General features: G+C 43.8%; 1 protein-coding gene across 1 annotated transcript; it reads right to left on the reverse strand.

Moving 5' to 3' along the window:
* Positions 1–6,671: 6,671 nt before the first annotated feature.
* On the reverse strand, positions 6,672–14,017 carry Ptgdr (prostaglandin D2 receptor). Its single transcript, XM_028873623.2, has 2 exons — positions 13,054–14,017; positions 6,672–7,070 (listed from the first exon to the last, which is right to left on the reverse strand). Exons 1-2 carry the CDS (start codon positions 13,897–13,899, stop codon positions 6,840–6,842), a joined length of 1,077 nt encoding a protein of 358 aa, XP_028729456.1. The 5' UTR covers positions 13,900–14,017; the 3' UTR covers positions 6,672–6,839.
* Between the last annotated feature and the right edge of the window lie 10,018 nt (positions 14,018–24,035).

Genomic DNA, 24,035 nt, shown 5'->3' on the forward strand with positions numbered 1-24,035 from the left:
AAGCACACTCACACACACAAAAAAAATCACATCCTGGGCTGACATATCTCATTAGCAAGAATTGTTAGCCAGAAGCAGAACTACAGAAGCCAAAAAGCAAGGTTAGTACCTTTAGGAATTTTCCCAGAACCATGGATTTTAATGGATTACATCTTTGTTCTCATTTTGGCAGGTCTTGCTGCCTACTTACTTGGTTTTGAGGCCTGAATGTTTTCTCCATCATGGCATCAGTTGTGCTAAGGTCAGGGGCCTGTTGCACTAATACTAAATTGATGTGGGCAAGCTACTAGCTTCATTTTTTTTCTTTTGGTCCAGGTTTCTGTTCAGGACAGTGCTAGGGTAATCATAAATGTAATTACCTATGATTTGGCAGTTTGTTGTTTTCAAACTATACCCTTGCAGTGGTTTGAATGAGAATGGCCCATAGGCTTGCATATTTGAATATTTGTTCTCATTTGGGCAGAACTGTTCGGGAAGGATTAAGAGGTGTGGCCTGATGGAGGAGGTATGTCACTGGGGGTGGTTTTTGAGGTTTCAAAGGTCCTAGCCATTTCCAGTTATTTCTCATTGTCTCATACTTCTGGATCAGGATGGGAGTGCTCAGCTGTTCCTGCCCCCTGTTCTTTCTCTAACCCTCTGAAACTGTAAGCCCCAAATTAAACACTTTGTTTTATAAGTTACCTTGGTCACCTGTCTTATTACAGCAATAGAAAAGTAACTAAGAGCTCAAAGGCAGCACTTGGCAACAGTTGTACTGAATTGTGTGACTTTTAACTTTGTCTTATATTTCCAATTAGGTTCCCTGTGCTTCCTAAGTATGAAACCATCAAGACACTTTATGAGCTTGACTGAAAAGATATTTCTTGTTTCTCTTAATGATGCTTGATTATCCTTAGTTTTAGCATTCTAGTAATAGAAAAAAAACAACATAAATTAAGTCTTTTGAGTTTGCCAAGAGGCATGATAAGTTTTAGACACCTGATTGCGATGATTTCCAAGACTAGACTGATTTCTGAATCCTCAGCTGTCTCAAAGACTGGAATGTTCTCCTTGCCAATAACAGATGAGACCTGAAGATGCCCTTCACTAAGTTAGGCAATTGTGAAAGGCAGCAGAGGAAGCCCCAATTGCCTGATCTCACTTAGCTATGAACTTAGCTTTGCGCCATCTGGAGGCCATTCTGGGAAGAGAAAGCCATTCATTCAAGGCAGTTTCAATCAGAGAAGGTGGTTGGCTTCATCCCAAGATCAGATGTAGTGAATCTAAGGTAGGACCTAGAATTTTTATCCATGCTAATTTCCAGGTGAGGAAGCTGCTGTTGCATGTCAGGGACACACTTTGAGAAGTGTTGGTCTAGTGTGTCTGGCTAGTGAGTGGGGGGTTGTTTAGGTTTTGATGTTTATGGAATTTCTATTTTCCTGGATCTCCAGGAATACCTGGCAAGTAGGCTTAGCAAGATTGTTGTGACTAAATGAATAACATTTAAATTAGTGTGGTTAGTGTTGTCAACTTGACAGGACCTGAAATCACCTAGGAGACATGTCCTAGGTACACCCATAAAAGATTATTAGGTTATTAGCTCTATTATATAAAGTATTACTAGATTAGGTTAACCTCTGGGCATGCCTGTGAGGGACTATTTTGCTTTGGCTAATTGAAATGGGGAGACCCACCCACTATGGGTGACTAGCATACTGGACTGATTAAAAGGGAGGAAGTGACCTGGGTACTAGCATCATCTGCTCCCTGACTGCAGTCAGTGCAACTAGCTCTCAAGCTACTGCTGTCTTGACTTTCCTTGATGGAGTACCTTGCAGCTATAAAACAAAGTAAACTTTTCTTCCTTAAATGTTGCTTATGTAAGAGTATTTAATCATAGCAACAGAGAAGTAATAAAGTAGGGGAGCCCACAGAGGTTTCTTAGTAAGATCTGAGCTTGCTTTACCAGCAGGACTTTATAAGAGGATGATTGGACCACTGGCCTGGGTACCAGGTATTTGGAAGGCTCTATACTTGGTTGTGTCTATCGAGGGGGAGGTCTTTTACCTTGCCCCTTGGCATTGTTATAAAAAGCCCTTTTGAATAAAGTTCTGGGCTGGTGGATAAGGATGCAGGCCCTCCTGAGGCTATCCTGTGTTTCTTTCTGTTTCTCTTCCCTCTTTTCTTCTATCTAAATCTCTTATCCCTCACTCCTCAAAAGCACCCAGGTAAAGGTGGGGGACTGATCCCCCACAACAAAGGCAATTAGTTTTTCTTAACCTGGTTGGGTAGTGTATGTTAAAATCCATAGTAATCTCAATCAGGAGCTGTAATCTGTTGTCCAGGAAAACTGGGAATGTAGGGGGAAGAGAAAAACACTATTTTCAGAATGTTTCTCCTTTCCCTAGCTGGTTTATGGGAACACTGAAACTCAGAGACAGAAGTGGTGAACTGCACTGGAAGTGGAAGAACACAGACCCCAGACACACAGTGGGATCCCCTAAGGAATCATACAGTGGATCCCTTGAGTCACAGTGGGATCCCATGAGCTCTGCCTCCTAAGCCACTGAGCAGCTATTTCCTCTCTCTCTGTTGTGTGAATCCAGTTCCATCTTGCCTGCTTCTTCCTGACATGTGTGATGGTAGTAACACTTGATTTCTTATGTTCCTATGCTCTTCTCTTTGTATATTGATGGCCATGTTGCTTGTTCAAACAATGCCATGCTGTGATGTATTCACTCCTGGGTCTATCCTACAGCCAGATAGTGACTTTGGACCATTAAAACTTAATGACTTGAGTTCTGCTGCGCCTAACATTAATTTTTGTTCACATTTGAAGGACAGATAGATCCTTTGACTCATTTTTATCTTTTGAGGGGACACTTGCAGCTGGCCTTCTCTGGGCTTGCACATACAGAGTCTCTGTGTCCCCCTTCAAGTAATAAAAAAACCCAACCAACCAACCAAACAAAACTCCCCAAAACACAAAACACACACACACACACACACACACACACACACACACACACACCATAAAAATACCCCTTCCTCTGATTTGGTGGGATGTACAGCAGGGAAATCCAGGGCCAGGCTGTTTTTAAATTCATTTACTTCCTTAGCTAGGAGCTTGCGTCTAGTACAGAGACTGGTACCCAGAACTGTCCCAGGGCTGACATAACCGTTCTCATGCTCTCTGGTGCCCTGCCTGCCCCATTCACAGTCCACATTCCTGCGTGAGCCCCCAACTCCATCAGACTGCCCTCATCCCAAAGCCTCCAGTTACTAGCAGGCAGGGCTCCCCAGAACTCCAAACCCTACTGCTGACCCACACATGACTTCATGGTGTGAAACTGCCGCTCTTTCAACCTCTTCTGCAGGTTTTGGTCTTAAGTCCCACACTTCTGCCAAATGAAGCTGCTAAGCCTGGACAGGCTGCCCTCGTTCATGCCTGCACACCTCTGTACTTCTGGTCTTTCAGACCCAGAACTCAGTCTTGGTGCCTTTCCTCTTATTTTCTCAGTCCAACTCTAGGTATCTCTTCAAAAATACTTTCATGTAAAAAAAAAAAAATGCTTGTTATCTCAAATCTTGGAAAACATTGAAAAAGAATTATTGGAAAATAATTCTTGAAAAAGAATTATTGGAAAATGTTCATGGACAAGAGCAACTATCGTTCATGCTTTCTTTGATTTATTTTTGCATTGTGTATATATTTGTTGGCCACATCTTAAAGTAGTTTGTATTCTGCTTGTATCACTTAGTGTTACATGGTGAGTTTTCTTCTCAGTGTTTATGTTAGTTGAAAAAAACTTTTAAAATAGCTATATGCTTAGTGAATATATTATATGTAAATCAAGGTATATTCAAAATTTTGTTTGTTTAGTCCTTATTTTGGTAGTTTCTCTCTCGCTTTTCTTCCTTTCTTCCTTTTCTTCCTTTCTTCCCTTTCTTCCCTTTCTTCCCTTCCTTCCCTTCCTTCTTCCCTTCTTCCCTTCTTTCTTTCTTTCTTTCTTTCTTTCTTTCTTTCTTTCTTTCTTTCTTTCTTTCTTTCTTCTACTTAAAGTAAGGCTACATTAAAAAAATATAATTCTGGTATCTCTAATTCTTCTTTTGGAGCAAAATTCCAGATTGGAAATACCGGTACCCTATATCTTCTCAGGCTCTTGATGTCACTGAGTAAGGTTGCTACCCAGAAAGGACATAGAAATTGACAAACTTATCAGAGGATTGTGAATATTCACATTTCAATAACCTTCTGAATTTTGCAAGTCACAGTGCTTTTTGCTTGGTCCTCCACCACTTAATTCACACTTTGCATTTCTTTGGCTAGGCTGAATCTGTTTCTACATTTCTGAACTCTATGTGTCCCCTCTTCTGGGGACTGCCTTTGAGTGTTCTTTTCAGTTAGGGTTGGCATGTCCACCCATTTTCAGGGTTTTAAGGAAACATCTGCTCCCTGTGACGTTCTTTGGACAGGCCTGGGTGTGGCCTTTGTGGGGTGCCCTGGCACTGCATGTGAACATTTATTACTGAGCATTCACAACCATTACAGTCTTGTCTCCCTCCAGTGGACAGCTAGCAATTAGCACCTAACCAATTGCTAGGCACCAGGTCTGTGCTGATGATTTAATAAGTTAATGATAGATCAGGGAGGATTTCACAGTGGACTGTAACTGGACATGGATTTCATCAGGGCAGTTTGCCAGCATTTCATATAAAACAAACAGGAACATTAAGCTCTTGGATAAGCCTAGGAAAGTTTGTTTAAGGTAATTAAAAGGCCAATAGGACTTAGGAAAATTCATACTTGCATGGCTAGAGATTGAAATATTGCCGGCAATTGTTTGCTCATTAAAAAAAAATCAGATGTTTTTCTTTTATTTAAAAAAAAGCAATATCCTCCACAAAATATTATAAAATTACATTTATTTATTCATTTGGGGCTTTATTAAATTATCTGGACAATTGCCTTAGCATACCTTCTAAAAGTAGGACACAAAAGAGATGCACTTCCTCAGGAAAAAAGCATCATTCACATTTAACAAAGGAAAATGAAAGCTAAACCAAAACCAACTGCATTTTTCATTGTGTTATACTCTCAGATTATACTTCCTATATCCCTATTTGGCTTTTTCACAGTATATATATAAATTAATATCATCTCTGAGCTCTCAGAAAAACCAGAGGTGAGAAAATCATGTTTTCTGCTAACCTGGAAAGAAGCAAGCACCTCTTGTCTTTGGAAGGGACTGCAGGCTGGAGACCTTGAGACCATCTCAGAGTCTGAGTGTTCAGGATGCACAGGGACTGGAAAATTCTCTCATGTCCCCATCTGTTGATTTACAAAATGTGAGAGCTCTCGCTGTGAGCTGGAGCTAGAACCTTCTGTCCCACTGCAAGGGCACCCCCCCTTTTCTGGGCACCCCCCTTCTCTTTTGGCCATAGTGTTGCTGACCGGTGTAAACTCACGTAATTAAAGTGCTCCACAGTGTCCTTCTAAGCTATGCTTTACTCTGGTTCTGCGAGCACTGCTCACAGGAGCATCAGTGACATCTCATTGTCTCTACAAATAGCAGAATGAAGCTGTGATAGGCAGGTATGAAGGCCATTGCCATCACTCTCCACAGAGGCTAAGTCCCGGGCAGGCCTCTCACTGTGCTAAGTGCCCTGTGAGTTCACACAGCTGAAATTGGTAAATAATATAGCTCTCTGGTAAGTCACACTCCAGTATTTTTCCAAGAAACAAATCCTTTCCACCAAAGAATCCATCCATGTGATGAATGAGTTTTTTTCTGAATTGAAAATTTTAGAGTCAACAACCAAATTATTGATTCCCACTGACATCCCTGCCTCCATCTACAGGAGACCAGACTTCAAAAGATCACAGTTTTCTTTTTTCCCACTTTGAGTTGTGGGTCCTAGTTACATCTTGCCTCATATATACTACGTGGAAGTTGTACATCTTCACCCAAGGCCAGTGAGCTCCCTGAGATGGTCTCCTCGAACTCCTGATCTGGACTGGTTTCCTGACTCACTTCTCTGAGTAGTATCTATAATTCAGATTATTCTTAGGCCATTTGCCAAAAACAAACAAAAAAAATCAACCAAACAAACAAAAAAGCAAGAGCAATTATGATACAAAATAAGTTAAGTTTTACTGGAAAAAAAAATAACGTAAGCCATTGTTAGGTTTGTTTATGAATACCCACCACATAATTATAAACAGATAGTGATGTTTCTACCGTATTTAAATAAAAATCCATAGGTTTCAAGACTGCACTAAAAATTTAGGGACACCAGGTGCAAATATTGGGACAATTAATATCATTGCTATAACACTTTTAACATTGTTTACAACATACACATTTTTAGTTGCTGTTATTAGCACAATATCTTAAACTGGACCAAAACGGTTTATGGATACAGACTGACAAAATATTGTTAAATCAGAAAGTTTTGAAAATAGATATTTTAGTTATGGGAGATAGTTTTAAATTTACTTTTATTATTTTTAATTCTCTCTCTCTTTCTCTCTCTCTCTCTCTCTCTCTCTCTCTCTCTCTCTCTCTCTCTGTGTCTGTCTCTGTGTGTGGTTAAATGCAATGAATTCAGGTGCCCATGGAGGCTAGGAGGGTGTCAGATTCCCCAAGAGCTGGAGTTACAGACAGCTGTGAGCCACCTGGATGGGCGCTGGGAAACAAACCCAAGTCCTCTGGAAGAGAAGCACATGCGTAAATGTGGAGTCATCTCTCCAGCTCCCCATGGGAGATCATTTGTAAGGATTTGAATTGTAGGATTTTTTTTCCAATCATGTTTTGTCTGTGTGGTATATTTTCAGCTTACCAGAGCATGCAAAGCCGTCACAATGTGGATTCTGTCTTAGATTGGTAGGAGTGGCTATGCCAGCTTCTGTAGATCAGAGGTCTTATGAAAATCTTGTGAAATAACATCCGGAATACTGAAGTCCTGAAAATGATGAAAATCCAGGGGTCCACGATTGAAATCACAGACAGAAAACGCAAGGCCTGGAGATCTTCCGAGTCTCCTTCAGTTGTGTTGACAAGTTTAAAGGCTCCATAATAAGCACGATACTGTTGGGAAGAAAAAAAATTACACAGAAAAGGATAAGGACATAGAAGGCTGATGGAAGGAACAAATCCCCTTACTTTGTTTATCTTAACGCAGATTTCTCACACTGTGTCTGGTGGGTGTGGATGAGGAGCCTGCAAAGTGGGGGAAACTGAGGTATGTCTGGGAGGCCGATCTGACTGACAAACTCCTTGAAGGCTGTTCCAGATTCTGATCTCAAGTTTCCAGGATGTTGCCAGATTATGAAGATATCACCAGGCTTCCACACACAGATTCTTTAAGTAGTATCCTTATGTGCATACTTTATTCAGCTGCCTACTTTCTGCCCACTCTAATTAGCTTACTTAGAAGTAATTGTCACATGCATGGACACACTAATAAATAGAGCTTTGAACAGAAGTAAAAAGACAGGAGTTCTGATGATTAAAAAGACACAAGGTGACTGGATGAAAGAACTGATCACCTCGTGGAAATTGTTCTTTTAAATTGTCCATGTAATTTTCTTTCCTTCCTTTCCTTCTTTTGAGACAGTGTTTCTCTGAGTAGCCCTGACTGTCCTGGAACTCTCTTTGTAGACCAGTCTGGCCTCGAACTCACAGAGACCCACCTGCCTCTGCCTCCCAAGTGCTGGGATTAAAAGCATGCACCATTACCACCCAGCTGTAAATTGTTCCTTTTAGTAAGATAGACTCTATATAAGATTGGGGGAGGGTGTACCCAAAGATAGATGCCTACTTACCTGTGTCCAGCTACCTCCTATGGCTTGACCTCCTTGGGTCCCTGTAGTTTCCTTGGAGCTCTGCAAAGTGCCTCAAATCGTGATTCTCCCTGCCATTCAGGTCACATTGCTGCCTCTAGATCAGCACAACCCCTGACCACCATTCTGAGGCTGCGTACCTTTTCTTTTGGCATTACACTTCCCATGGTTACTGCGATTCTAAATCCATAATGAAAGAAATTGATCCTAATGGAACAGAAACTACACAAATCCAATATTAGTAGGGGCAAGTGTGGCTAAGAGCACTCAAGGCCACCCAGGAACATCTCTCAGAGGAGATGCACATTCCTAGAATCAATCTCCTTAGCTTTTGACTTGCTCCTTTATAACATTTCAGTGGTCTTGTTGATTTCAATCCAGTGCATATGGAAGATGCCTTACATTAAATGACTCATCTGTTACTGATATACGAACATTCTCTCTTCACTCTTGCTTCATAATGCAACATAATGGCCAGTGACTGCTTAGAACCTTCAATTCCCAGGCATTGTTCTACCTTTTGAAATTTTTATTTTCTCCTTACAAAAGTCTTGTGAATAAAGACAGCCATTATCTTCATTTTTACAAGCCTGGAAATGGATTAAATAGTCAAGTAGTACTGTCCTTCAAACCAACTTTAAATATTACTCCTTTTGGGAGTCTCTTTGTGCCACTGGTTAAAGGTCTAAGCGTCGGGTTGGAATCTTCTCTTCAGATGCATAGCTTCAGGGAGGATGTAGTTTTCTTGTTTTTACAGAAAAGGTCATTGTTCCTGCTTTCCCAGATTCTTGTGAAGATAGAATGAAATTTTGTGAAGAAAGCTCCGGGAACAGGGGCTGCTACATCACCAACACTCGATAAGTAGCTTGCATATTGTTTCCTCAACTAGGAGTTGCCCATTTCCTCCGCCACACTCTCCGTTAGCCTTAATTACTACCCTTCCCTTGTGACTTGTGCCTGTACCGGGGTGATTTCCTCATTTTGTATCTCACTGAGCTACAGAGTGTATCAGATGAGGGAGGTACCAGATATATGCTGAATGGATATGACTCGGACCACAAACAAACATTTCACAGATACGTTTTATATTATTAGCTTTCTCCTCAGAGATGAGCTTGGTGAAATGTAATTCCAACCACGCAAGAATGTTTGGTAATGGAATGATACTTGCATAATTAAAACTTGTATAAAAAAAGGACCATTTTGTCCTTTTAGATTAAAAAATATATATAATTTGACGCTGGGCGGTGGTGGCGCACGCCTTTAATCCCAGCACTTGGGAGGCAGAGGCAGGTGGATCTCTGTGAGTTTGAGGTCAGCCTGGGCTACCAAGTGAGTCCCAAGAAAGGCGCAAAGCTACACAGAGAAACCCTGTCTCGAAAAATAATATATATATATATATACATATATATATATGTATATGTATATATATATAATTTGTTTATTTTGCAGGTTAGGGTTGTGGCACCATAGCACACATGTGCAAGTCAGATGAAACTTGTGGGAATTGGTTCGTCTCCTTCTGTCACTTGTGTTCTGGGCATAGAACTGAGGTCCTCAGGCTTGGCAGCAAGCACCTTTACCTGCTGGACCATCTTGCCAGACCAAACTATTTTCTTTCTATGCAGTACTTACCCATGTCAATTCTACTAAGTTATCTTTTCTTTTACTTTTTTTTTTCTGCAATGTTGGGGATTGAACCCAGGACTTCACACGAGTCCTAGGCAAGTATTCTGCCATTGAGATAAAGCTCTAGTATATTTATCTGCATATTCAAGCCATCGCAGTTGTGATTAGAAGTAAATTATCCTACAACTGGCAATTTTCAATTGGCTTCATTTACATTAAGAGCATTCACCTGGAGGCTGGAGAGAAGGCTTGGTGGTTCAGAGTATTTACTGCTTTTTCAGAGACCCCGAGTCCAGTCCCAGCACCCATGTGGGGTGGCCTACAGCTTCCGGTAACTCTAGCTTCAAGAGTTCCAATGCCCTCTTCTGGTTTCTGCAGGTATCACGTGCACACACCACTACCCATATACACATAATTAAAAAATTAAAATATCTTAAAATATAAAAAGAGCATTCATTGGAAAGAGTGGGTGCTGGAGCTTCAAACTCAGGTCCTTACATCTGCATGGCAAACACTTTACCAACTAAGCCATCTTCTCAACATCCTACAACTACGTTTTATAAGTGTCTTAGGTTTACTGTGCAATGTGGTTGATACGGATTCAGACACTCTCCATTTAAACACAAGTTGTATGGGTCCTTAGTAATTTTTAAGAGGATTAAGATATCCCTAGACCATAAAAACTTTGAGAACTGCTGCCTTAGACTAGCACACCATCTCCTGGGGAGATCATACTTCCTGATTAATTTGCTATAGTCACAGGAAGTAATAATACATGAGAGCCACAGTTAGAAGCAATACTGATGGTAATTAGTGAGGCTAGGTACTGGGTTCTGTGGTACACACACACACACACACACACACACACACACACACACACACACACCCCTATTCCAAATTGTTTGGGACTAGACAGGATTTTGTTTTCCCTGGAATGTGGAGTATGTACATTCCACAAGACACTGTTGTAGAGCACAGCCCTCCACAGCCACACATTTTCATGAGATGGATGTCTTACACACCTGTGGTCTGACACAGGCATGCTGTCTGGTTTCCAGCCTATCACTTGAAATCAACTGTGGCCATTCATGCTCAAAACATTTTAGATTGTGAAGTATTTTGGATTTTCCCCGCTCAAGAATGCTCAGCGTGGGCTGGCTGGGGAATTGGCACAGTGGGCAAAACTCCTGCTGTGAAAGCTTGGGGATCAAAGTTTGAATCTTTAGAGCCCATAAAGCTGATATGGAGGCATGTCTGTAATTCCATGGCGTCCTGGTTGGGTTTTTGTCAACCTGACAGAAGCTAGAGTCATCTGAGAAGAGGAAACCTCAACTTTGAAAATGCCTCAGGCTGTAGGCAAGCCTGGGGGGCATTTCTTTTTTCTTTTTTTGGGGGCGGGCATTTGAGACAGGGTTTCTCTGTGTAGTTTTGTGCCTGTCCTAGATCTCACTCTGTAGACCAGGCTGGCCTCAAACTTGCAGAGATCCTCCTGGCTCTGCCTCCTGAGTGCTGGGATTAAAAGTGTGCGCCACTGCTGCAGGATATAAGAAAGCAATTGAGCAAGCCATGAAGTGCAAGCCAGTAAGCAGCATTCCTCCAAGGCTTCTGCTTTGGTGCCTGTCTCCAGGTTCCTGTTTGGAGTTCCTGCCCTGACTTCCTCCAATAGATTGTGATATGGAACTGTAAGCTGAAATAAATCCTTTCCTCCCCAAGTTGCTTTTGGTCATGGTGTTTATCATAACAACGAAAACATGGCAAGATAGGAGGCTGCTGGCTGGTTAGTCTGGCACACACACCAGCAAACAAACAAAGAGACCCTGTGTTAATCAAAATGTCAGGTGAGGATCAATGTCTGAGGTTGCCCCCTGGTCTCCAAGTGTGTATCATGGAATGCACATGCCTGTGCTCCTATCACACAGAGATGAAAGCTCGTGTGTGTGTGTGTGTGTGTGTGTGTGTGTGTGTGTGTGTGTGTGTGTGATTTTTCAACCCTTGTCAATCCTACAGAACTAGTGTTGTTATCCCTCAACAGATGAGGTCAGCCAGTAAATAAGTCCCTACCACAGCCAGTGAGTGCTGAAATGACCCAGACCAACAGCCATTGAGAAATCTTTAACTTCCTTCTAAGAAATAATGGCTCTTGAGAGGACTGCTGTCTGGGTTATCCTTATCCAGAACTTTACAAGTTGTTTTGCCAAATTGTTTTCAAATATATTAGTTCCTTTAATTCTCACAATTCCGTAAGGTGATACGAATTTCCTTAGAGATGTGTCCAAAGGCTGTGTTTGTTTTTACTCTTTGTTTTACACTCTTTTTTGGGCTATCCACATGAAAGCATCCAAATGCTGCTTCAGATTTCCATGGATTTAGCTACTGTTTGCTTTCATCACAGCATCGGTGAACTCCAACTGGTCTGGAGCTTTTTGTTTTGGTAAAGGACGGGAGAATAAATGCTTCAGGTTTTATTGGCCAAGGTACCAAATAATGAATGTTCAGTAGATACTAATAAAACCAGAAAGCAAACATATCCCCACAGCACTAACCTATTATTTTATGTCTACGGGTATTTTGTCTGCATATATGTCTGTGTAACACATGTGTGTCTAATGCCTCTGGAGCCAGAAGAGGACTCAGATCCCCCAATGATCATGAGCTATCATGTGAAACTGATAAAATTAAAGATGCAATAACAATAACTAGGTACAACTTTTAAAGCACATACCTAATAGGAAGAATTGAATTCTTTTTTTTAACAGTTTGAATAGTGCTTAGCTTAATTGGAGCTCTATGTTTTTGTTGTCTACCATCAAACTGATTACAAGTATTCGTTTAGGTTTGGGAGCCAATCTAGGCTGCTTAAATGTGGCATCTAAAGCAGCAGGTTCATCGGTCAGCCTCTGCCGTCTTCTCCTTGTAATTTGGAACCCAAGTTAATGGGATTCTTTGCCATCCTATTGGCCAAGATAGAAACAAAACCCATCAAGACAGATGAGGAAACAACAGGCCACCTGTAACCTCTCCGCCTCTGCCGGCACAGTGCAGCAGCAGCCACACACCTAGAGTTTTTCAGAACTAAATCTGTGTTTATCGCTCACTTCTGTGAGGCCCTCAGGATGAACTAACCCCTTTGCTTCCCTTTGTCCCCTTCTAGGCCAAAATCCGGAGAAGAACTCCCGGACAAGTCCGTTTCCAACACGTCTAAATTAGAGGGCGGATCTAACAAAATAAAATATGACAAAGCTGAGGACTCAGGTCTTCAGCAAGGCACACAGATGACTAGAGACATCACCAGACCGGTGCAGAGAGGACAGGGTGTCTGCTAATTGGAAAAGGTTTCGCGGAGTTCAGGGAACAACACCCAATTTGTCTCTCTAATCCTTTGACATTCTCTCATCTTCCTCTACAAATGGTGTCATACCTTAGGCCTGTGGAAGGAACCCACTCTCCTGGAATGTTGAGCACAGAATCAACCGCCCCGCCCGCCCCGTGGCCCCGAAGCAGCTCCCAGAGCCAGAGCAGCATCCATCCCACCCCCACTTTCCCACCTGGCCGGTCGCCGAGGCGCCCAGTTTCCTGAACTTTGGGGCCCAGCAACTCACAATTAAAGGCAAGGAACACATAGTGAAGAGCACCGTCATGAGAGCCAGCAGCACGAGGTGGTCCAGCTCCTCCAGGGGATGTAGGGACTCGTGCCCGTGACCGGAGCCTGGCTGGGCGCGGTCCCTGGGGCAGCTGCGTGAGTGGCGCCTGAGGCGCCGGTGCATGGCGTAGAGGTTGTGCATGGCGCCCAGGTTGCACAGCACGGTAGCGAGGACCAGCAGCGCCATGAGGCTGGAGTAGAGCACAGAGAAGCCGAGAACCGACAGCGAGCGCTTCTCATGGACCATCTGGATGAAGCACCAGGTGCCGGGGCAGTACTGCACGAACTTCCCAAAGCCGGCGAAGGGGAGCGCGCAGAAAGCCAAGCAGAAGGCTCCCACGACCGGCGCCACCAGCACTCCCCGGCGCAGGGTGATGTGCCGTTGGTAGAAGAAGGGGTGTCCCAGAGACAGCCAGCACTCCAGCGCCATAGCCAGCAGCTGTAACGTCGAGGCTAGCCCAAAGAAAGACATGATGAAGGCGAAGGCTTGACATAGCCCATTGCCTGCGGCAGGCAGCAGTTCCTGCAGGCTCTGATTTTGCGCGTAGGCAGCCAGGACCACCGGGCTGACCAGACACTTGCCTAGCAAGTCGGTCACGGTCAAGCCACACACTAGCACGTAGAAGACCGTGGGTGGCGGGCGCAGCGGCCGATGCCGGGAGGACCCCAGGCCGGAGCGCGCCAGCAGCACCAACGCCAGCAGGTTGCCCAGCAGCCCGGCGCTGAAGAGCACTCCGCCCATCGTCGCCGAGGAGCCCTTTTCCACCCAGGAGGATGCGTGGCAGCGATAGTAGGACGCGTTCATGGCCCTTGCCGCGTCCGGCTGGAGGGGAGGCTGTGGCCGGGCCAGGTGCGGAGGAGCCCCAGGCCGCTCCCGGCGCGGCTGGGGCACAGAGACCGTACAACAGAGAAAGATCTGCGGGCGGATGGGTGTTGTTCACAGCCAGTCCTCCTATCTAAGCTCCCGGGACACACCCCTCGAGGAGGGCGGGACGCTGCCGCTGTGAGTATCCCAGCTGCAAGCGGCTCTGCTAAGAGCTCTGTCCTGATGCACAAGGGTCCGGAGGAGAAACAGACCTTGTACCCAGAGTCGGAAGGAGAGGGGAGAGTCCCCAGACTGTGAGCACCCGAGGCCGGTCCTTCAGAGGAGGCAAGAGAACTGCAGACACAGAGAGGGAACGGACTGGGAGCCAGTGGGGAGAAGGGAAGCAGCGGAGCTGGTGGTTGTGGTGGTATTGTGTTCCCCAAAATATTGTGCACCCTAGTAAACTTATCTGGGGTCAAAGAACAGAACAGCCACTAGATACAGAGGCTAGAAAATGGTGGTACTCACACCTTTAATCCTAGCATTCTAGAGGCAGAGATCCATCTGGATCTCTGTAAATTCAAGGCCACATTAGAAACAGCCAGGCATGGTGACACACGCCTTTAATCCCAGGGAGTGATGGCAGGAAGCAGAAAGGTATATAAGGCGTGAAGACCAGAAACTAGAAGCTTTAGGCTTGGTTAAGCTTTTGGGCTTTGAGCAGCACAGTTCAGCTGAGATCCATTTGGATAAGGACTCAGAAGCTTCCAGTCTGAGGAAACAGGATCAGCTGAGGAATTAGCAAGGTGAGGTGGCTGTGGCTTGTTCTGCTTCTCTGATCTTCCAGCGTTCACCCCAATACCCAGCTCCAGGTTTGTTTTTATTAATAAGAACTTTTTAAGATTCCTGCTACAGGTGTTGGCTATGAACTCTGCAGATGACCAAGCCCGGAGTCTGAGAAAGGGCTATGGTCTGCTTTTCTCAAATTAGTTTTTGGCACTACCCCTGAGCCTTGGTTCCAATTCTCTTTTAGATCTCTGCGATGTGAGCATTGGTGATGAGGTGAGGAAACAGGGCGACTTGGAAAGGCAGGGGAGCCGGTGAGCATGGCAGAGGCAGGCAGGGAGTGGCAGCCAACCAGGAATCAGGTACTTGTTGAGTTCACCTGTCCCCTTCCATGGCTCTTCCTCCCAAGAGGCTGACTAAATTTCGGGACCAGCTTTTTTCCACACATGGAAAAACCAAGAAGTGATATCAATATGGGCGGCAGAAACCACCATGACTGTGTAGCCAGGGTGACAGGAATATGATTAAGAGCACTGATGCTGCCATAAGGCCTGGGTTCAAGTCCTGGGTCTGCTGTTACTGTCTGTGTGAACCAGGACTTGCTCAGCTTCCCAAACCGTAGCGTCTGTCCTGGCTCTTGGTGCCTTTGAAGTATGGAAGCAAGATATAGAATGTGCCTTGGGAGTCCTTGGTGCATGTGGTTGCCACAATATTATTGTGGGGAAAGCATTGATTTTTGTTGGCTTGTTTTGTTGCTGATAGGTAGCTGAGAGTTTTAACCTGGAGTTTGAAACCAGACCCTTGTTTTAGAGCATTGCCATTCTTCTGTCCTGTGACTATTGGAGACTCCTCCTTCCTTTCTGGCTGTGTCTTGCCTGCATCAAGAGGAGGGGGTGTTAACTGGGGTTTCTTTATTTAACACTCCATATCTTGGGACAGAAACTGGCGTCCAGAGTGGAATTTTAGAGGGATGATTTGGGCTAAATTACGTAAGCAAGCAGAGTATGCCTTGGCATGAAGAGCTTCGTTTGCAGTGTTCTCTGCCTATTCTGATGGACAGGGTCAGGGAGAGGCCAGGACCCTCAGCTTCAGGAATCCCGAAGGGAGGGCAGAGAAGCTGCCTCCCAATGAAAGCCTGACCTGCAGTTCAGGCCACTGGACAGCAAGAGTTCATGCTTGGAAATTACACAGGACCTTTAGGATTCTGGTTTAGTACTTCAGCCTCTCTGAGTTTTAGTGTCCTTATCTGTGGGCTAGGGGACATCTTTGACCTCCTGGGATTGCTGTGAGGCTGAGAAAAAAAATAACAATAAAGCGCTTGACACGGAGTAAGGACAGTAAACGCTAACTTTGAGAGAGAGCCTTGTCTCTGCTGGAAAACCTCTAGGCCTTTCAGGGTGCGCTGACTCCATGAAGGCCTTGTATGAGGTCAGCCCTTGTCTATGCTGGACAACCTCTAAGCCAGCATTTCTCAACCCGTGGGTCACGACCCCCAAAGAGGGTCACCACAACATGAGGCACTGTATTCAAGGGTTGCGGCATTAGGAAGGTTGGGAACCACTGCTCTAGGCCTTTCGGAGTGCACTGACTCTCCGCAGGCCCTGCCTGGGGTTGGCTGTACGTCTTGTGCCTTCTCTCTCACTCCTATCTCCTAGCAAATCATAACGAACTTAGACGAGCCCCACGTGACTATGACAGAGCTGGAGGGGAAGGAGGCCCTGAGGCCAACAACGGGAGAATCAGATGAAGGCTGAGGTCTCTTCTCTAGACAGACACAAATTTATATCATGTTCAGAGAGTCACTGTATCCTCAGGTCCCACTGTGGTATGGGGAGGAGACCTAGTAGACTCAGTTTAAGAATCCTGCCATTGAGGGCATTGCTTGAGCATTCTCCTGAAGAACACTTTAGTTCTTGGTGATGTTTCCTCTTCTTCTGTTTACCTATAGCTGTCTCTGGCCCAAAGGCGCAGGGCAGAGGGAGAGAGCCTAAATATGTGAATGGTTTTTTAAAAACAACCTCCAAATATGAGCTGTGGGTTCCTGATGTGGTTTACATATGTCGTCATCAAAGACAGAAGGTTTGAACAGTACGGTTAAGGAGACCATACATTTCCTCCTGGTCAGTTCAGCTGGCCTTCACCATGGGGTTTCCGGCAGCCTTTCCTGCAAGCATTGCTACTGTCCACCCTGCCTCAGTTCAACTTCAGAGTCATCAATCCCTGTCCCTAGGAAACCCTATCCACTGACTGCACTGTAGAGCTGTGAAAAACTACCATTTCTTCATGCATCAGATACTTTGTTGAGCTCCTCTTCCCTCCAGGCATAGGAGGGGGCTGTAGGTTCTTAGGCCCTTACTAGAAAGGGAAGGCAAACATGTCATGTGGCCTTTAGAATCTTCTAAGTTTTCATATCAGCTTTCCGCGTAAGCAGGGCCAAGCTTCTGTTTGCCTTAGAAACTTTTAATGAAAATATCTCACATTAGAGACTATCTAAATGCACTTCTCAAGCAGTCCATGGCTGGTACAGTGTGGGTGACCTGGAAGGGCTTGGGAGGTTTCCTGTGAGGACTGAGTCTTATCTTTGTTCCTGATGAAGTCTCTCATCTCTAGATTTCAATTTCCTTGGGGATGAAGGATCATTTGTCTTGAGCATGTGCTGTGGGATGTCTTTCTGTACACTGTGAATATGTGTTGCTCTGATTGGATAATAAATAAAGTTGCACTGGCCTATGGCAGGGCAGGATAAGGTTAGGCGGTACATTCGAACTGAAGAGGAGACGAAGAAGGGTGGAATCAGGGGAGATGCCAACCCACTGCTGAAGAAGCCAGCAGACCAATAACACCACAGCCACTTGGCAACATATAGATTAATAGAAATGGGTTGAGTTAAGTTGTAAGAGCTAGCTAACGAGAAGCCTGACCCACAGGCCATACAGTTTGTAATTAATATCAGCCTCTGTGTGTTTACTTGGGACCAAGAGGCTGCCAGATGCCGGTGGGAGAGATTTGTCCTGACCGCTGGGCTCGGGAGGACCAGAGAAACTTCTGGGCATAAGCATGCTTTAGAGACACCTGGAAAGATGACTTCACAGATCAAGGCATTTGCTGTGCAAGCATGATAACACAGGTTCAATCTGTGGAACCCACACAAAGGTGGAAGGAGAGAGCTGACTCCACAAAGTTGTCCTCTGACCTCCACACACATGCCCACCATGGTATACTCCCAACATCATACACACAATAGTCAGATTTTTTTTTTAATTGGAAATATCTAGAAAGATATAAACACTTCTGATGCTGCCACATCCAAACCAAGTATATCAAACATTCTGATGGTACTTTCTGTGCTTCACAAGTTTGTTTGTTTGTTTATTTATTTATTTTAGATTCTTCCAATTAATCTGCTCTGCCCCTAGCATGTTAAGTACACTCTCTGTAAGGCCCTGTAAGTCATGTTAGTTAATGCTTTAGTCTTACCAACTACACCACAGAAGCCTCCATTATTCATTCCCAGATAAGGAAAATGAGACTCAGAGAAGTTAGGCTGTTTCCGTTCACATAACCAATACTTCACGAGTCTAGAGGGGCATCCGATCTGGATTTTCTAAGCCTCTACTTTGGAGAGGTCATTGAGAAGTGAGGGAGAAAGCAGGGAACCTAAGATTTTCATTACCTGCTCAGAAGCTGGAAACTACAGCTCCACCAATCAGAAACACGCCACCCCTTCTCTTTCTGTGGTTGGTATCATGCGCTCCAGTGGGCCCTAATGTCATTTTGGCATGTTTGGCAATGTTTGTTAGCAGTTTAATAACGTCTTTGTCTCTTCTATTCCAACCCTCTACAACTAGTCAACCCTTTAGTTTGGCAAGAATCAAATATATATATATATATATTTTTCAAATAGAGAAATTAAATTTTCCAGAGATTCTGAGACATGAGTAGGTCTTGGCCAACCTTCCTAACCTTCTATGTCCTTGTGTGAATCTAGATAGTGTTCTCTGTGTGTTTGGCACTGTACTTGAAGAAAACATAATTTTAATTTCCATCTGGAGGTAGCTTAAACCCTAAGGATCGGGATGTTTGGGTAATGGCGCTAGAGTCAGTTAATGGCTGAACCGTTCATTCTTGTCCCAGTCACGGCTGTGGAGCCCCACTGATTACTGAGCTGCTGGCAGTCTGGTCCCAGTTCTAAGGAAGCTGTTGGCAGACACGGTTGGTTGGGTTCCCTGCTGAGCAGACTGAACTGGTGATTAGGAGAGGGTGTATAGGGTCTTTACTTTGAGATTAACACCGGAGAAGGGAAGGGGCAGAAACTGGGCTGACAAGAAACAGGATTTGATCCTTCTGGTAAAAGTCCTTTGCTGAACAACCGGAAGCTTGGCCTCGTGGCAACACTACTGGCTTTGGTTCAGCTGTCTGCAGCTGGGTCTCTAAGTCTTTGATCATCCCTTGGATGACTCAGGACTCTTCAGATTCTTCTTGAAGTTCTTTGGTCTTGTTCCAAACCTAAGTTACCCATTCTCAGGCTTTGTCAAAAGCCCACAGCGTTTACTGTATGGTGTATTTGTTTGCATATTAGGTTGATGTCCCTGTGGCTACTTTTACTTTGTCTTCTGTGGCCCAGCTAGGCACACACAGTAGAGTCTCAATGAATGTTTACTGAATAAATGAGCACTACACAATGCCGTCTGCTAATTTCCATACCCCTAAAGATCCTATTCCTGAGTCTTAAACAATTTGAGGCTCTCATTCTAAGAAGCAAATATCTGTGCAACTATAAGGCAGAATCCAGATGAAATACATGCAAATTGTATGAAAATAAAACTCTAGGGCCCAACATTATTTTATATACCTGAAGGGAGCCCCAGAAGAAGATTCAAATAACTGATTGCTTACTGTATCTGTGATATTAGCTGATGCTAATTTATGAATTATTCAAAATTACATGCTTTAGTTTCATCAGGAGAGATTTGGGATTAAACAATCAGAAGTTGTAAACACCCAATCTTAAGAATAAATGGTTATCACTAGCGGGGAGGGGAGGGGAGGAGAAATTACCCATTTCTGTGATCTTGAACACAAACAGATACATATCTCCCCATGTGAGCCATATGAGCAGGATTAAAGATAATCTGTAAATAGGATACTATTATCCAATGGTTCAACTAAACAGTGCACTCTAGCCAAGTCCATACACACGGTAAGAGGGGGTGGCTCTAAGAGAAAGGGCTTGGCATGGTGTCTCAGAGTGAATTAAATCGGCAGGAGAGTTGTTGGTCTACACAGCGGGGCACTGTGATCTTTGTCTTATAAACCCCATTTGTACCATTTTTTTTTAATCTTTGGAAAAACATTATTATGAACAGCAACTAACATCACTAAAATTCCACCTCTTGTTGGGGACTTGAAAATACAGCTTAACTAACCTGTTCCTTTATCTCGGTCTCCAGGTCTCAAACTTCACTTTCACAGCTGCAGAAGCTCATGGGTGGTGGTGATTGGGAAATCGCTTCGGATTATGGCCCAGTGCAAATTAACCCGTGGGTTAAGACAACAATAGGAAGAAAAGGAAAATGTTGACTCATATGTCTGTTATGGCAGAGGGGGAGGAAAGAATGCTGATCTGTAGCATAGGGGACAGTCCAGTAAGATTTTGTGCCCTGGAATACACTCTGCTGGGGAGCAGTGTCTATGGTTGTTCCCGTCACGCCTGCTGATCTAGCTGGGTCAGAGTTGGTTAGTTGAGTGACTGAGCCATATGGCAGAGATTGTCTTGTCACTTACCAGACCAATTTCCTCATCTTAGGCTGTCACATAAACTACCTTTTCTGGTCTCCCGTGTAGTTATGTGCTAGTGTATAGCTGAGTTCTAGATTCCCTTATGATGGCTAGTCTCCATTTTTTTTTCTTCCTTGGCTGAACAGAAGCTACCTGAACTCCTACAAAAGGATGGACCTGGAAAGAACCTAGGCCTCTGAATGACAGTGTGGAATGCTTACTGCCACATTTTGATCATATGCAAACCAAAACAGCAACAAATAATCCTATCCTATCATGCTGATGAGGATGAGATTTGAAATTTGCCCTACTGCATTTGCCTGTTAAGGAGATTGGGGTTAGCCTAATGAGTGTGACTGTGTCAATTTGCATTTCTTCTACAAGGGAGGCTGGGAAAGGTGAACCTTTAATTAGACATACACCACCTGGACTAACATTATGGTTGTGCTGGGAAGAAAGGAAGGGGCAGCGCTATTTGGTGGAGAGGCAGCAGAGTCTCCCACAGTAAAAATGGCTCAGGTCCTGCAGAGCGGTCAGGAGAAACGAGGACTGAGAAAAGTTCGTGAAATTTTTCATCAGGAAGTTATGGTTTTAAAGAGCCCAGCATAGCGTATTTATCAGATTACAGGAGATGTGGGATTGCAGGAACTGTGAGTCACCAGAGGCAGAAGGTTAATTTTGGGTGTGAAAGGAAGGAAATTAAAAACTTGAGAAGTACACCTTTTTAAACCCAGCAAGAACTGTTCATGTTCTGAGGCTGACAAAAGGAACCGGGCATGGGGAGGACAGAGAAGCATTGAAGAAAGGAGAGCTCCATGTTAAGGTGTCTTAAGGTTTTAGTGTTAGTGGTCTGCACTAACACTAAAGAATGCATGTCAAAATCCATGAGTTACTCCAGAGTAACTGTTAAATAATTGTAAAAAGTATATATAACTAATAAAGAAGAAGATGTGGTAATGTCAAATGAACAGCAAATTCAAAGTGAGAAAAGTATAAAATAGGTGGAACCAATAAAAATTAGTAATCGGTATAGATTTACCTCATATGGTATACACATAACGTGAATACCATTAAATATAAATGAACTACAGTTAATGTAGATTTGGGTTTTGAAAAAGAAAAATCAAAAACATTAAGTTGCTTCTCACTGACTAGAAGCACAGAACACACAGGAACTACAATGAATGCAAGGAAACCAGGAATCTATCTGTGTATAACTTATAGTAATGGTAAAAACAAAATATTCTTTACAAACCACAAAAACTTGGGGGTCCCATGTTCCTTCATCTTCTCTGTGTATTTTCTCAAGATGGGAAAAACTAAACCAAAAAAGGGGAAGGGTATTATAACTTCTAGAGCCTGTATAAAGATTCAAATAGGACCTAGCAATGAATATTTTCAAGATATTGGGAACAGAATGAAGTTAGTCCATCATAGCTGGGGAGATGGCTTATTGGATTTGCCACGTGGGTGTGAGGACCAGAGTTTTGATGGGTTCCCAGAAATCACATGAGAGAGAGAGAGACAGAGAGACAGAGAGAAAGAGACAGAGACAGAGAGGCTTGCCTGTAATCCCATGCAAGGCTCTGGAAGCAGAGAAAGGATCCTCGAGGTAAGATGGCTAGCTAGATGAGTCAGATGGTAAGCTCCTAGTTCCCAGAGAGACCTTGTCTCAGTAAATGAAGTGGAGAGCAACTGAGGAAGAAACTAGCAATCAGCTCCCGCAAGTGGCCCTCTATCTTCATGTGCACAACATAACATGTGCGTGCACACATAAATAAATAAGCAGATAGATAAATAAATGTGATTTTAAAAGGAAAGAAAGGCTACTCAGCTAGTAAGTTGCTTTACCACAGAGCACCTTGTGACATAGGCTCACAGGATACCAGAGGTTCTTTGAAGCAATCACTAGTTCCATAATCATGTTTTTAGTACGTGTCCTCTGACGCTCTTATATCTGTACGTACCAACTTTGCAAAGTTCATCAGTAGTAACAATTCATTGAAGTGAAAATCAAAAACACTAAAACCCAAGCATTGTTAAATTTGTGCTGTGGAGAACACAAAAGGATTGAGCCATCAGACTAATGGATCTGTGGTTTCGAATTAGTTCATGGTAGATAGGAAAGAAAATAATAATATTGATGGTGGTTCGTTATGTAAGAAATAGATGTTGGTTTCTTCCTCTAGCCATGGCAAACATCTCCTGAAATATGATTCCCCAAATGATGAGGTGCCCAGAGCATCTTTCATTTTAATAGTTTTGGGGACAGTTTATGGCATAAGAGCACCCAAGACCTTTAGAATCTCTAAGCAATAGGAGTATTTTTTTTTGTATACGAATGAGATGACTTATGACAGGTATCAAAGACACAGATTAGAGATGAGAGGTTAAGTATGGGAACAGTTTTCCCCTCCAATCACTCTCTAACTGAGTTGTAGATAGAGCACTCTTCCCTGTGATCTAAATCGTGACTTGGAGGCCACCAGAGAGCCCTGAGCATGCAGTCATTAGCAGCCATGCCTGGGATCTCTTGGCCCAGGGAATCTTTGACCCCTGAGAGAAGATTAATGCCAGCTGTTGGGAACATGTTGAGACTCAGTTCTTAGGAAATGAAGAACAGAGAGACCTTGCTAACCCTGGAGAACAAGAGAAAAAACTAAGGGGCAGAGGTTCCCTTCTGGAAGCCTCTGAGCATCACACTGCAGCAGACTGTTTAGATTCACAAGTCCCTGAGAACAACAGACAAAAGAGAAATAACAGAAAGGCCAAAGGACTAGGCATCACTCGAAAGAATAGAACACCAGCTCGAACACACCAGTGCCAACGAGGGGGAAACAAGCAAATGAAAACCACTGCAACCACCCGCACTTAAAGAGACCCACGTGCAGCTCAAGAAGATCTGATATAAAAGCATGAGTTTTAAATACACAGGACTTAGCAGCTGAGTCCAAGGAGCAAAGGAGAAGCAGATCACCCCCGAAGTCTGAGGCACCATTTTTTTTTCTTGTCTGGTTGTTTATCCAAAGGATCAGTTCCTTCTGGATATTATAGTTGGATTTTTTCCTGGTGTCTTCCTGAACTCCATCATGGGCTAATGAATTTGGTTTCTCATTCTTTAGCTAACAGCTCTCTGTGTGTATCAGAGTATGTTTTGCAAGCCCCTTTCCCATTCCCGGGGTTTTAGAAAGCTGGCAAAGCTCTGCAAACTTTCAGCAGGAGTGCTGTGCAGGGCTGTGTGGGAGAGCTTGGCTGCCCTCATGGGTCAGGAGGGCCCATGCACCAGGGATCTGGAGCCTCAGGATCTTTATTTTCTTGTGGCTTTGTTCAGAGGCTTCTTCGCATGCTGTTGGATACATGACTCTCTTTTATTCCTATAAACTGTTACACAATCCTTAATGTTGATAACTTGGAATGTGTGTGTGTGTGTGTGTGTGTGTGTGTGTGTGTGTGTGTATTCCATATGTGTGTGTGAGTGTGTGTGTGTGTGTATTCCATATGTGTGTGTGTGTGTGAGAGTGTGTGTGTTCAAAAATGATAAGGGTTCTAGAAATATGTTTGTAGTTTTTGAT

This window comes from Peromyscus leucopus, chromosome 9 (genome assembly GCF_004664715.2).
Source record: "Peromyscus leucopus breed LL Stock chromosome 9, UCI_PerLeu_2.1, whole genome shotgun sequence".
Lineage (NCBI taxonomy): Eukaryota > Metazoa > Chordata > Mammalia > Rodentia > Cricetidae > Peromyscus > Peromyscus leucopus.

What these genes read in the sequence shown, in the direction of transcription:
- Ptgdr (XM_028873623.2), bottom strand. Translation starts at nt 13,899, where the DNA reads ATGAACGCGTCCTACTATCGCTGCCACGCATCCTCCTGGGTGGAAAAG. An exon ending in TGTGTTCCTTGCCTTTAATT is followed by an intron (nt 7,071 to 13,053) that starts GTGAGTTGCTGG and finishes TCTTCCCAACAG; the next exon opens with TATCGTGCTTATTATGGAGC.